Here is a 12675-nt window from a genome sequence, read left to right as displayed (position 1 = left end):
TTCCATCATTTTATCCTAGTCTCTTTCCCAGTGTATCAATAATCATGGGTTCGCTTGCACCAGCTTCGTGGGAACTCAAGGCCGATAAGTTGAGGAAGATCCTCAAAGACTCTCTCAATCCGAAATGGCTCTTGGCTCCGGAAGACCTGCCTTCCCCAAGCCAGCTGAACATCTCCAAGTTCATCGACACGTGCAAGCTGTTGACCCCACAGGAGCAGGAGATTACAGCCTGTAGCGGCACTGAGCTAGTAAGCCGGATGGCTGCTGGCAAGCTTACCGCCGTTGAGACAGTTACAGCGTTTCTGAAGCGCGCTCATGTGGCTCATCAGCTGACCAACTTCGCGACCGAGTTCTTGGTCGATGAAGCGTTAGCTGCTGCTGCAAAGCTCGATGCGGAATTCCAGGAGACTGGAAAGATTGTTGGACCGCTGCATGGTCTGCCGATTTCTATTAAAGAGCATATTGGACTCAAAGGGAAGATTGTGCATTCGGCCTACGTGGCTTGGGCGGACAACATTGCCCAAGAAGACGCTCTAGTTCTTCGGCTGGCTGCGAAAGCGGGTGCTGTCTTCCATGTCCGCACCAATGTCCCACAAAGTTGCATGGTAAGCCACGTCGTTCATGATTTCCGAGACAACCGGACTGACTGGTCGTACTACAGCACCTCGACTGCAGCAATCCCATCTACGGCACGACAGTCAACCCTTACAACCGCAATCTCACATCAGGCGGCTCCAGTGGTGGCGAAGGAGCATGCCTCGGACTCCGTGGCTCTGTCTTGGGACTCGGGACTGATATCGGGGGCTCCGTTCGTGGGCCGGCGGCCTTTTGCGGCTGCTATGGTCTTCGAACAACGGCTCTGCGCAATCCATACAAAGGCATTTGTCTGCCGGGCCTAGGTCAAGAGAGCATCAAGTGTATCTTGGGCCCCTTGGCAAACAGTATCTCGGATATTCAGCTCTTTGAAGATGTTGTACTTAACCAAGAGCCTTGGGACGAAGAGACCTCTCTGGTTCCCCTGCCCTGGAAGAAGATGGAGCCATATCAACCAGGCCAATTTACTGTTGGTGTTATTTGGGACGATGGGTAAGTGATTTTGGAATTTGGATGCATGCTTTCGAAGTTTCCACTAACGGTAGCTGTACAGAATGGTTCATCCTCATCCGCCAGTTACCCGTGGCCTCAAGTACGCTGTTGACAAACTTAAGGCAGCTGGGGTGAAGGTCGTAGACTTTGAGCCGTATAAACATAGCGAAGGAGCCGAGATAATCGAGCTTCTCTACTTCCCAGACGCAGCTGAGACACAGAAGGAAGTCCTTGCAGAAGGGGGCGAGCCGGTAGCACCATTAACGGAGTGGGCGTTCCACTACTCAAAGCCGGAGCCGCTCACCATCAGAGAGAATTGGGAACTGAACTTACGGAGAGAAACTTTCCGTGAAGAGTAAGGAAAACCATATCCATCTGCTTGGCTCATAGCTGACACCGTTGGCACTCAGGTATCATAAGGTGATGAAAGATCGCGGCGTCGATTTCATCCTTTGCCCCGCCTATGTCGGCGTGGCTGCAAAGTGCGGCACTCCTCAATACTGGCATTACACGACTATCTGGAATATTCTGGATCAACCAAGCATCACTTTCCCGACTGGTCTTCATGTCGACCCCAAGGTTGACGTAGTTGATGCCAACTACAAGCCTCGATCCGCAACAGATGAGAGAGAGTACAAGAAATGTAAGTTTACACCACGTCCCGTGGCTATGGTTTCTCGATTGAGCATATGATATTTACCAAAAAAAATCAGATATTCCCGAAGCGTTTGTCGATGCCCCGATCGCTCTCCAGCTCGCTGGCAAGCACTTCCGGGACGAGGAGACGGTGGCTGCAGCAGATTTGGTAACGAAGATCATACAAAATTGAGGTGAACTTGGCCCTTATTTTGTGATATCTCAATATTTTCAAGCCTTGAAAATCCACTTGAATAATTGGATAATCTTGATTCATTACTGGCCGTATGATTTTCTCTCATCAACGGAACATAGGCCCATTTGTAGGCACCTAGATTTGGACCATTGCGGTATAGTTCGCGGGCAGATTTCTGTGCCAAACTTCGCGAGGTCGCGATGAAAATTTGTACTCAACACGGCGGCCGACTAGCCCTCAAAGTCATCATCTAGATTGTTGAACCATACGCATTGGTGTGTAAGAAGGTGATTTCACTAAAGCAACTGCCTAGAATGCTTGCCATACATGCCGCAGACGAACTCAAATGGTGTGCAAGGTTCTAGGTTGTAGATATGTGCAACCAACCCCGCAAAGGTATGGTATGTACTCCAAGTAATACGATAAGCCGGCCCACCATGGATGTTAGGACGATGTTCGTGCGGGGCTGTGCACCATTTTTCCTATGATAAGACATGCCGATCCTGCGTATCCCTTTTGGTTGGGTCTTTGAAGTAGGCAGCCTTGCTTCGCAGCTGGCATATCTGCTTCGTCACTACCGATTGCTGATTTTAGCGCCTCAATACATGTTTATTACACGTGCATCAACATGCCCAAAGCCAAATTGCGAACGAAGACCGGGTGCTCGACCTGTGAGTCAGTTCGATTCGCCTATTCGACATCAGGAACGTTGCTGATACATAGCAGGCAGGAAGAGAAGAGTGAAATGCGGCGAGGAGAAACCAGTATGCCGCGCCTGCGTTGCTTCAGGACGTGGTTGCACGTGGCCGTCCTCCGACGACATGTACGATAGACGTCACCGATCTCGTCGATCCTTCTCTGATGACAGGACCTTGCCTTCACCGTCTTCCTGCAGCAAAGAATCCATCATCTCTCTGGAATTAAGAGAGCTGCCGGATCTCGAACAGGAGCTGACCCACCACTACTTCAACATATTCCTCTCCGTACTCTTACTCCCCACAGTGAGAGAAAGAGACCTGGAGGGCTATGGATCGCAGGTGATGAGCATGATGCTTTGCTCTGAAAGCGTAAAGTGCGCTGTCCTAGCTGCGTGTGCTTCTAATAAGTACATGCTCCTGAGGTCAAGGAGGTATCATGATGCGGCACTGGGGTACTACTTCCGTGCCGTGGAACTGGTCAATCGTGCTCTTCATGACTTGGGTGCATCCGCCAAGGGGCCTGACGATCCGCTGCTGACCACCGTTGTGTATCTTTACTTATACGATGTAAGTATCCCGTTGTTACTGAGTCTCAAATCCCAACCCGATCTCATTAATTTGAAAGATGTGGGGGCCGCCCGACGAGACTTTAGACGCGAGGAAGCACGTCGACGGCGCTATGAACCTACTCAAGCTTAGATACGAAGACACCTGCTCACCCATGTCAATGTCGAGACCTCTACATCGAATTAATACGGAGAGCGTGCTTTATCAAGCATTCCTGCTTGCTATGCGAAAGCCATTCGCTCCCAACTTTCATGTGGATGAACAATTCCTCGATCGATCCGAACATGTTCTCAACGCAAGGAAACTCATCGACATATTATCCGAAGGTGATAGCCCCGTACTGGGCTTACCACTGCCGCTATATCGTCTCATAACGGACCTCATTGACGTCCTCAACTCACCCAAGCATCCGACTGGAGCGTTTCTGATTCGGATGAGAGAGGAGATGAAAACATGGGAAGGCCTCGTACTGGTAGAAGATGAAGGAGCCAGCTGCCCTTTGTCCATGACGAGCTTTCACAAAGACGCTGGTACTCTTTTCGTTTTGGGCGCTTCGCTGCTCCTAGACTACATCGCAGAGTTTTCACTCGCCAACCACACTTTATGGCCACAGGTCCCAAGAACTACGCAGAACAGCTGGAACCCTTTACATCCAATGCGAAGTGCACCAAGATGGCAAGTGCAGCGTGCCTTTGAGATTCTTCGTCGACCAGCCGCCTATGAAACGTAGACGCGGTGCTTCTTGGGGGCTTGGCCGATGTTGATACTTGGTTACTCTGTTACCTCGTCTGAGGATATCTCGTTGATCCGGCGTGTTCTGACGCAAATGGTAGAGCGTATGGGGTATGGAGAAATTCAAAGGATTCTCGATGATCTAGAAGGAGTCTGGACTAAGCGCACCGAGGACATTCCTAGAGAGTCTGTGGTGATGAGTGCTATCGAGAGGACTTGTGCGGTGTAATCAAGGGTTGTGGGCAAAAGTCTTTGTGTTCAATTACCAACATGCAGTGAAAGTAAAAGATGATTAGGAGACAGCAACTAAAGTATATAATGCTGCAGATCTGTTTCCATCCTATGGTACTAATTCAACGAAAATGGACGGCAGGCATCGTATTTGCACCGCATGTCAGTGACTGAGGCCTTTAGCATGCGCTTTGGCAACATGACGCCAGTATCTGTTCGCACTATTCTCTCTGATAGTCCTACCATACTTGGTCATGACGAAGATACTAGCATTCCAGACGAATCCGATCGCGGCAACGATGATGTAGGTATCGCGATATCCCATATGGTTTAGCCAAGGAGTGATTCCATAGTTGATTGCAAACGACATGGTGTTGCGGATGATGACGCATGTGGTGATCATGTCACCGCTAAGCTGCGGATACGACGCGATGGCATATCCGAGTGATCCCGCCACAGCAAGGGCGTTGTTGATGGCGAGGGTGAACTGGGAGATGACGAGACCCATCCAGTGAATGTGGTAGGTCACACCCAGGCCGTATAGGAGCATGCTGAATGGTACCAGAAACATTGATGCGGAGAAGAGCCAGAGGGAGTGTTCCGACTCGGAGATTCCATTGTTGCGTCGGGCGAGGCGGATCGTGAGCAGCCGACCGACCTTGCCGCAGTAGTAGCCTCTGCCAGGATGCATAAGTCAACGATCTCTTCCTTTCCCTTTTGAGGAGTATCTAGGAAACACTTACCCAACCATAGTACCGAGTAAGCCTCCGGCATAAGCCGCTGCTACACCGGCAGTAGAGAAGCCGTACATCGTGGTGTATACAGTACCAGCCGTAGCGTTCTGCACACCCGACCATACCAAATTGTTGGCACCGTACATCAGACTAAGCACAAGTTAGCTATCAGATTCATCTCATGATAGGAAGAAGATTCCCACCCTGCGTAAACGACTGAGGGGTATGTGAAACCTCTAAGTCCACCAAGTGCAATATCCAACATGCGGTTGGGCCTAGCCTTGTCCTTGATACTGAGCTTCTGGATATAAGTCTTGCGAGGATAGATCATCTGCCCAGTTTCGGTATCAACAGGTTTGGCATTTGTCATGTTTTTCTCGTCCGCCTTATCAGACGACTTCTCGTCCGCATCGCTCCCGTTGTGCTGCTCTCGAACTCCGGTTGCATGACCTGTGGATGTGCTGTCTTCGACAGGCCGCGCGGGACGATCATAGTTGGTCTCCTCCATGAAAAGGAAGCAGTAGACGAGAGCAATGCCGTTGAATATAGAACACCACCACTTTAGTAGGCAAGAATTAGCTAGATACGGCAGGGAGGGATAGGGGCTAAAGGCTGTTAGAGAACATGACTTACGAGAGTCCATTTCCAACCCATGCCCACGTTGATGAAGCCCGAAAGCATCGGAGCAAGCTTGCCCGTCATTGAAAGACCCCACCCGTAGAGTGCAAGGTATTTAGGGCGCTGGTGCGCGAACCACTGTTCGATGGTTAGTCAAGCGCATTCTTTGGGGCCTGCTTGGGTTCCTACGATATCTGTGATAGAAATTTCGCACAAAGATTCAACCGGGGCCCCAAAAAGCCCAAGCAGGATGCGATTGGCCAGATATGTGTGTTTCGTGGTGCACATCGGGGCGGTAGCGAGGATGATCTAGGAGCCGTCACATTAGCAAAGATTCCGTCATTGACGCTGGGTTCGCTTGAAGGACTAACAATGTTGGCCATGAGAGACGCCAGGTACGCTGGTCGTTTGCCGTACTGCAACGCAAACGGTTGCCAGATCAGACAACCCCAGCCATAGAACAGGAACTAGAGCAGGAGTTACAAGTCAGCATGGCTTTGGATTGCGATATAGACTCTCCTCACCATGATTCCCGTGCCATTGTTGATATCTGAAAGCGATAATCCAGTTGCTTTTCTGATGGGGGTGACGACAGAATAGACAGCACTACTCGGGATTGCTATCATGACGGTGTAAACCAAGACGCAAGATGTCGCAAGCCATTTTCGCTTCTTGGTCCAGTTCAACGGGTCCTCTGGATCTTCCGACGGGCGAGGAATGAGAACGATATCCGCCTCATCGGATCCGGAAGCATGTTTGCTGATGACGGAGCCGTCTACGTCGATAAGTCTGGTGGTACCTGGAGGCAGGCCATCGCCATCCGTCTGAGCGGGGGCGTCGTGAGCCATTTGGTTGCTGTCGGGTCGGTCGACACCAAAGAAACGTGAATGATGCGGCTGTGTCGATCCTTGAGAGTTCTCGCACAGATAACAGCTGGCGTAGGAGGTATTTGAACGCAAAATGACCGCTCTTCGAATATCTTGGAGTGTTGTGCGACTCCAGCTACTTATCAGCGTAACTCGTAGAAACGTTGATGTGGTATGGCGATCCCAAGGCACGGTTCAACCAAACTAGGTGCACACACCCGCCACCCGGGTACGGCTATCAGCTATCTCCGTATGAAGCGAGTTACGGATGGGACTTGTTACCTAGGCCAGCGTTGGCCAAGGCGTCACTTTGCGGGGAATGGCGATAAGACACCCAAGTTCTCAGTCTCGGATATTGATCTGGACGTTCCTTGGGAGATGGGTGACAGGCAAGCTAATCAGCATGCTAGATAACGACTCAAGAGACTCTAGGCACGCGAACGTAAAACGCCATGCTTCAAGAGAGCCCTGGATAACGATAGCAGAACATCAACCATAATCCGCATAAAGATATGCGCTTACATCTCCTCGTTCCTGGGTCGTCGACCGCCCGCATAGAGCGGAGCCCCTAAAAAACAAGGGTGCCGGATGTTGCACTAGGATGGAGGCTTCCAGGCCCACCACTAGACCAAGTTGGCAGTTGACAGCGATAGGCCGAGAGAGCTCAATTTGGCGCTATCTAGGAATGGCAGATAGGGAAGACATTATCGCTTCAGATATAGTGTCTCCTACAACTTGTACTCTAGAAATAGGCAAATGATATTTGTGAAGCCAAGCAGCTGTTTTGTGCTATGGTTTCGTTTTTGGAATCTTGCTTTGAAGTGCTGTGCAACGTGACGCAACTTACACAGGATCCCCGACACCTAACATTCCCAAGCTCGCCCAAAATGGCAATCACCACAATTCCAAAAGGCTGGCGGGAACTCGCACAAGTCTGTATCGACATCCAGAAGAAGTCAATTCCCAAGGAGTATGAGTTGGCAAGCGACCAAATACCTCCGAAAGATCGTCAAAATGTGCTTGATATCCCAAATGAGTCTGGAATTTTGACTACGGAGGAAATTCGGATGACTGGGCAGGATGCCTCGAGCTTGTTAGGAAAGTACAAGAGCGGCCAATGGACTGTAAAACAAGTTGTCACCGCTTTTCTGAAGAAAACAACCATGATTCATCAATTGGTATGAAGATATCACATTGTGTAGGGATATTTCTAGCTAACGCATTATTTTCACGTGCCAGACCAACTTTGCTACCGAGATTTTAGCAGAAGATGCCCTTCAGAAGGCCAACGAACTTGATGCGTACTTCCAAAAAACAGGCCAGCTGGTCGGCCCTCTTCATGGCATCCCGATATCAGTCAAGGTAGATTTTGTCCCTCTAGTCCCGCGTCGAGGAATGTGGTTACTGACTCGCTACTGATAGGAACACATCGGCATGGGTGGCCATATCACGCACGCAGGGTTTGTATCAAAGATTACAAACACCCCGCTCGAAGACGCCCTTTCCATCCAGATTTTGAAAAAGGCAGGAGCAGTTATTCATGTCAGAACGAATCAACCGCAGAGTCTCATGGTAGGTATACTAGTCTTTTCTGTGACAACAAACTTGAGAGGTTGCAAATAAGTTGACATTCTTTGCTTCACAGCATCTGGACTGCAATAATAATATCACCGGGCTAACTAGGAACCCACACAACCTTCTTTGCTCGCCCGGAGGATCATCCGGTGGTGAAGGAGTATCAGTCGGCGCGAAATGCTCAGTGATTGGCGTGGGCACAGATATTGGCGGGAGTATACGCATCCCTGCCGCCTTCAATGGTTGTTATGGACTTCGACCGACGGCTCTGCGTGTGCCAAACCTTGGAAATTTTGGTATCACATCTGGACAAGAGAGTATCCGGGGTGTTGTAGGACCCTTGGGCCAGAGCGTTGAAGATCTGGAACTGTTCATGAGTGCTGTTCTTGCAGCTGAACCGTGGGATACTGAGACTATGTTGGTTCCAGTGCCATGGAGACCTGTCAATCCCAGGAAAGAGATCACGGTGGGAATCATGTTGAACGATGGGTATGTCCATTTCCCTGTCTTCTATTGTCTTTGTAACTGACTTGAATGGGTCGAAGTTTCGTCAAACCACATCCGCCGGTCCTACGGGCTCTTCGTTCAGCCGCGGAAAAATTGAAACAATCAGGTGTGAAAGTGGTAGACTGGGAACCCTTTGACCACCAGCGCGGCTGGGAAATAGTAGTAAGTCGCCATTTCATTTTTCCTTTCCTTTCTCTTTCTTCTTTCTTCTTTACCTGCCTAGACCCTCTTCTTCAGGTATTTGTAGAATAGGTTCTGCAAGGTTCATCTCGACTAACCAGAATCAGTCCTCGTTGTATTTTCCCCAAGGGCCAAAGCCGTACCTCGACACATTTGCCGAAAGTGGCGAGCCGGTCCTCCCACTTACCGAGCATGCTTTCAGATTCTCAAAAGCCGAGCCACTTACAGTCGCAGAGAACTGGAACCTCAACTATAGAAGAGAGGAATATCGACGAGACTATCATGCTCTGATGAAGCACAGAGGCGTCGATGTCATACTATGTCCTGCATACGTTGGTGCGGGTGTGTTGCAAGGCGGCGCCGAGTACTGGAATTACACGGCCATTTGGAACGTGCTAGACCAACCAGCAGCCATCTTGCCGAGCGGACTGAAGGTTGACAAAGCCATTGACAAGCCCGAAGAAGATTACACGCCTCGGAATGACTATGATGCTAAAGAATGGAAGGCCTGTAAGTCACCGCCCCTAGCTCACTCGAGCTCCTTCAGTTGTCGCGTCCCATGTGCTGACGGTGTGATGTTATTTAGATGATGCCGACCTTTTCCACGACATGCCAATTTGTTTACAGCTTGTCGGAAAACACTTCCAAGATGAAGAAGTGCTACAGGCAACTAAGCTGGTTGATCGCATCTTGAAGGAATAGATTTTCGCTCTTATCTAGACTAGACGCAAGGAGTTGTCGAGGCATCGGCGCATAGATGAGTAGACTTAGATGCCAGACTTTCTACTTGATCAAGGGGCTTGGATAGATAGACTTCAATATTCCACAATCAACACATGCCCTCTTAGTTTTTTGGTACTTGTGTGTACATAAAAGGCGGTTACGTTGTATGTTTCGAGGTAGCGGGCGACTGAGGTAAAGAACTTCAATCAAAGCCGTCTAGGAAAGCGCGAGAATTGTGTTGAGTTGCGTCGGTCATGGCATCAGAATCTTTGGGCCACATCCGTCGGCCTTACAAACCGTTCTGTTTCCATGAACGTTGACACTGAAAGGCCAATGGCAACAATCCCACCTCACTGTAGCCGACATATCAACAACATGGCTTAAACTTTAGGAGGTAAGAACCCGTCAAGATAGACTAGAGTTCAGTGACTTGGTATCGTTAGAGTGCCTCTTGATTGTCCATCTCTCTTGAATGCCGGGCTTTTTCGGTGCCGCACTCCGTAGATATGTAAGGGTAAGGTATTACGCAGTACCTAGATAACGACGCCCGCGGGCAACCGGCTATGATATCCGATCAGAAGAAATTTCCCCACCGGAATAGAGACACCGTAGCACCCGTAACCTTGCTCATGTCCCCTTGTGGGGTTTGGCTGAAGTGGTGGACGTATTTTTGGGGGAGGGGCCGAGGGTCGCCGTGTTGATAGGGCAGTCCTAGGCTGCAACACATCATTGTGGTCAAGCCCTGGCCAACTGAGCGATCGCAACTGAGCGGGGTCTGCGATCGCTGTCGGATGCCTAATCCAGACGCCAACGGAATGGGACAGCCCATGAGTTGAATCAACGTCCGGTATCGCGACCATCATATCACTTTCGTATTTTCTTCTGAAAGGTTGATACTGATCTCTTGTCTTAGAACAATTGCCTGTTGAAAGCGATAATTTTGAAGCCACCCAAAGACGACATAGACCATCGCCAGCGCCTTTCGGGACGGTGATCAATCTTTGTAGAGCAAGTCCAACTCACCCTAGCTGGACCATACGCAAGCAACGTGTCTCTTCCCAGGCAATCAATATGACCAAACTCATCGAAACCATCGACCTCTCGAACACGTCTGCGGCGTACTACGCCCCAGCCACAATCACTCGTGCCAGTTCCCTGGTGCACGTATCAGGCTTGCCCGGCAACACCAAAGATGGCAAGGTCCCGTCAGACTACGACTCCCAAATTCACCTCGCGCTGCTCAACCTACGCAAAGTCATCATAGCTGCCGGATCGACGGTATCCAACATTGCGAGTTTGACTCTCTACATTGTGGACTACGATGCCTCTAACCGCCAACATGCCCGCCACGTCCAGCGGTTCCTGGGAACGCACCGCCCCGCAATGACACTCGTTCCCGTACAAAAATTGGCGGTGCCGGGCTGGCTGATCGAGATCAACGCCGTGGTCGCCCGACCAGAAACACCCTCAGTTCCTCGAAGCCTTCCATCGGTGCAGGAGAGTGTCGATGTTGTCATTATCGGTGCGGGATTGGCGGGTCTCTCTGCCGCTCATGAGGTCCGACGGGCTGGGCTAAGCTGCGTTGTGTTGGAGGCCCGAGATCGTGTGGGCGGCAAGACGTGGAGTCAACCGATGGAGGATGGCAGGGACAACGGCGTGTTCGACCTCGGCGCGGCGTGGATCAATGACACGAATCAAAGCAGGATGTATGAACTTGCGAAGAGATATGGCGCTGAGTTGATCGAGCAGAACACCAACGGTAACTGCGTTCTTCAAGATTTCGATGGCAAATGCAGCCCTTTCCCGTACGGGGAGCTGCCCAAGGTCGGTTTCGAAAACACCCCGTCAGATATGAGCATTTCTCACATGTTGGTCATGGATATAGTTCAGTGAATCGACGCGCGATCATCTAGCTCAAATCAGGGACATGGCAGAAGCAGACTGCCAAGCCCTCGACGTTTTCAGACCACGGGACACATCTCTCGACTCTCTCACATTCGAGGCTTATCTCAAATCTCGAGGTGCCGATAATGTTGCTTTAGCCACAGCCACAGTCTGGACACGGGCCATGTTGGGCCAAGAGCCAAAGGACATCTCCGCACTGTACTTCCTGAACTATTGCAAGTCGGGCGGTGGACTGCTGCAGATGCGATCGGATAGAAAAGATGGAGGACAGTATCTCCGGGTCCGCCAAGGCACGCAGCTCTTCTCTAAAGGGCTGGCTTCGTCATTGCCTGAAGGAATCGTCCGTCTCTCTAGCCCCGTTCAGGCTGTTGTACAGAACGAGAATCGCTCAGTTAAAGTCGAGGCCGGCGGTAAGGTCTACTCAGCGCAAAAGGTCATTACGACTGTAGCTGGTCCCGTCCTCAAGTCGATTTCATTTCAGCCAGCGCTACCCCATACGAAGCTGGCCTGGATCGAGTCACAAACATACGGATACTACACGAAAGCTATGATGGAGTTCAGCACCCCGTTCTGGGTCGAGAAGGGATATTGCGGCTTGGCTCAATCTTTCGTCGGCCCTGCTTCTGTAATTCGTGACACGAGCAGTCCGGCAGACAAAAAGTTCGTACTAACGTGCTTCATGGCCGGCGAGCCTGGCAAGGCATGGGCGGCAACGACAACCACCGAGCGAGAGAGCAGCCTACTAGAGCAACTGAGTCAATTATATGGTGTCGAGAATATTCGTCAGCTCTTCAAGCAGATGGTATTCTACGAATGGGTCACCGATGAGTTTTCGGGATTGGGATGCCCTTGCACGTCACTCACTCCTGGAGTTCTTGACACGCTCGGTGGAGATGGGCTTCGGGAGCCGTATCGTGATATCCATTTCGCGGGAACAGAAACCGCAGGTGAATGGAAGGGATACATGGAGGGCGCTGTAAGAAGTGGAGAGCGGGCGGCTGTGGAGGTTGTGAAAAGCCTTCAAGGCGGTCTGATATCACGCCTCTAGTTTCCTCACGTTTCTCTTGGTTAATAAGCTCGATGATATTACACGAACCTGAAGATGTCTTTGAGCGCTGTGCCAATACAAAACATCTGACTTGGTTACTGAAATTGAAGTTATAATCTGAGATAATGTGTTCTACTACCGGTCTATATTACCATTGCTGCACGCTGACTCCTAAGAAGCGTGGTATCAGCCCCAAATGCTGGGATCTGGCTCAAAAGACCACCACCAACAGCTCATGGCGTTCAATGTAGCGGCGTCGGGCCTCTGCATTGTCGCCGTTCTAGAAGACCATGCCGCTCAGACAAGGGACGAGAGCGCTGTCACGCGGTGCCGGCCTCTGTGCATCAGCCTGGTGTTTCGCCCACCGGCATGG

The 12675-nt window shown here is 50.7% G+C and overlaps 5 protein-coding genes across 5 annotated transcripts; 4 read left to right on the top strand and 1 right to left on the bottom strand.

The window, feature by feature from the left end:
- Positions 1 to 44: 44 nt before the first annotated feature.
- Positions 45 to 1915, top strand: CTAM01_11602 (uncharacterized protein; the record flags this gene model as incomplete). The annotated part of the gene is made up of 5 exons (XM_060527613.1): positions 45 to 605; positions 662 to 1086; positions 1148 to 1441; positions 1497 to 1729; positions 1800 to 1915. 5 exons carry the CDS (start codon positions 45 to 47, stop codon positions 1913 to 1915), a joined length of 1629 nt encoding a protein of 542 aa, XP_060377781.1.
- Positions 1916 to 2546: 631 nt separating this feature from the next.
- CTAM01_11601 (uncharacterized protein) lies at positions 2547 to 3913 on the top strand (the record flags this gene model as incomplete). The annotated part of the gene is made up of 3 exons (XM_060527612.1): positions 2547 to 2589; positions 2645 to 3183; positions 3242 to 3913. 3 exons carry the CDS (start codon positions 2547 to 2549, stop codon positions 3911 to 3913), a joined length of 1254 nt encoding a protein of 417 aa, XP_060377780.1.
- A 396-nt stretch (positions 3914 to 4309) lies between these two features.
- CTAM01_11600 (major facilitator superfamily transporter) lies at positions 4310 to 6346 on the bottom strand (the record flags this gene model as incomplete). The annotated part of the gene is made up of 7 exons (XM_060527611.1): positions 4310 to 4823; positions 4956 to 5030; positions 5084 to 5439; positions 5514 to 5636; positions 5688 to 5807; positions 5870 to 5965; positions 6023 to 6346. 7 exons carry the CDS (start codon positions 6344 to 6346, stop codon positions 4310 to 4312), a joined length of 1608 nt encoding a protein of 535 aa, XP_060377779.1.
- Positions 6347 to 7251: 905 nt separating this feature from the next.
- Positions 7252 to 9328, top strand: CTAM01_11599 (amidase; the record flags this gene model as incomplete). Its single annotated transcript, XM_060527610.1, has 7 exons — positions 7252 to 7542; positions 7604 to 7726; positions 7787 to 7936; positions 8010 to 8428; positions 8485 to 8608; positions 8728 to 9136; positions 9213 to 9328. The coding sequence occupies 7 exons, from the start codon at positions 7252 to 7254 to the stop codon at positions 9326 to 9328; spliced, it is 1632 nt and encodes a 543-aa protein (XP_060377778.1).
- Positions 9329 to 10420: 1092 nt separating this feature from the next.
- Positions 10421 to 12302, top strand: CTAM01_11598 (flavin containing amine oxidoreductase; the record flags this gene model as incomplete). Its single annotated transcript, XM_060527609.1, has 2 exons — positions 10421 to 11173; positions 11235 to 12302. 2 exons carry the CDS (start codon positions 10421 to 10423, stop codon positions 12300 to 12302), a joined length of 1821 nt encoding a protein of 606 aa, XP_060377777.1.
- Between the last annotated feature and the right edge of the window lie 373 nt (positions 12303 to 12675).

The sequence above is a fragment of the Colletotrichum tamarilloi genome, assembly GCF_030869305.1.
Source record: "Colletotrichum tamarilloi strain Tom-12 chromosome Unknown Scaffold_64.1, whole genome shotgun sequence".
NCBI lineage: Eukaryota > Fungi > Ascomycota > Sordariomycetes > Glomerellales > Glomerellaceae > Colletotrichum > Colletotrichum tamarilloi.
This window is presented reverse-complemented; position numbering and strand designations above follow the sequence as displayed.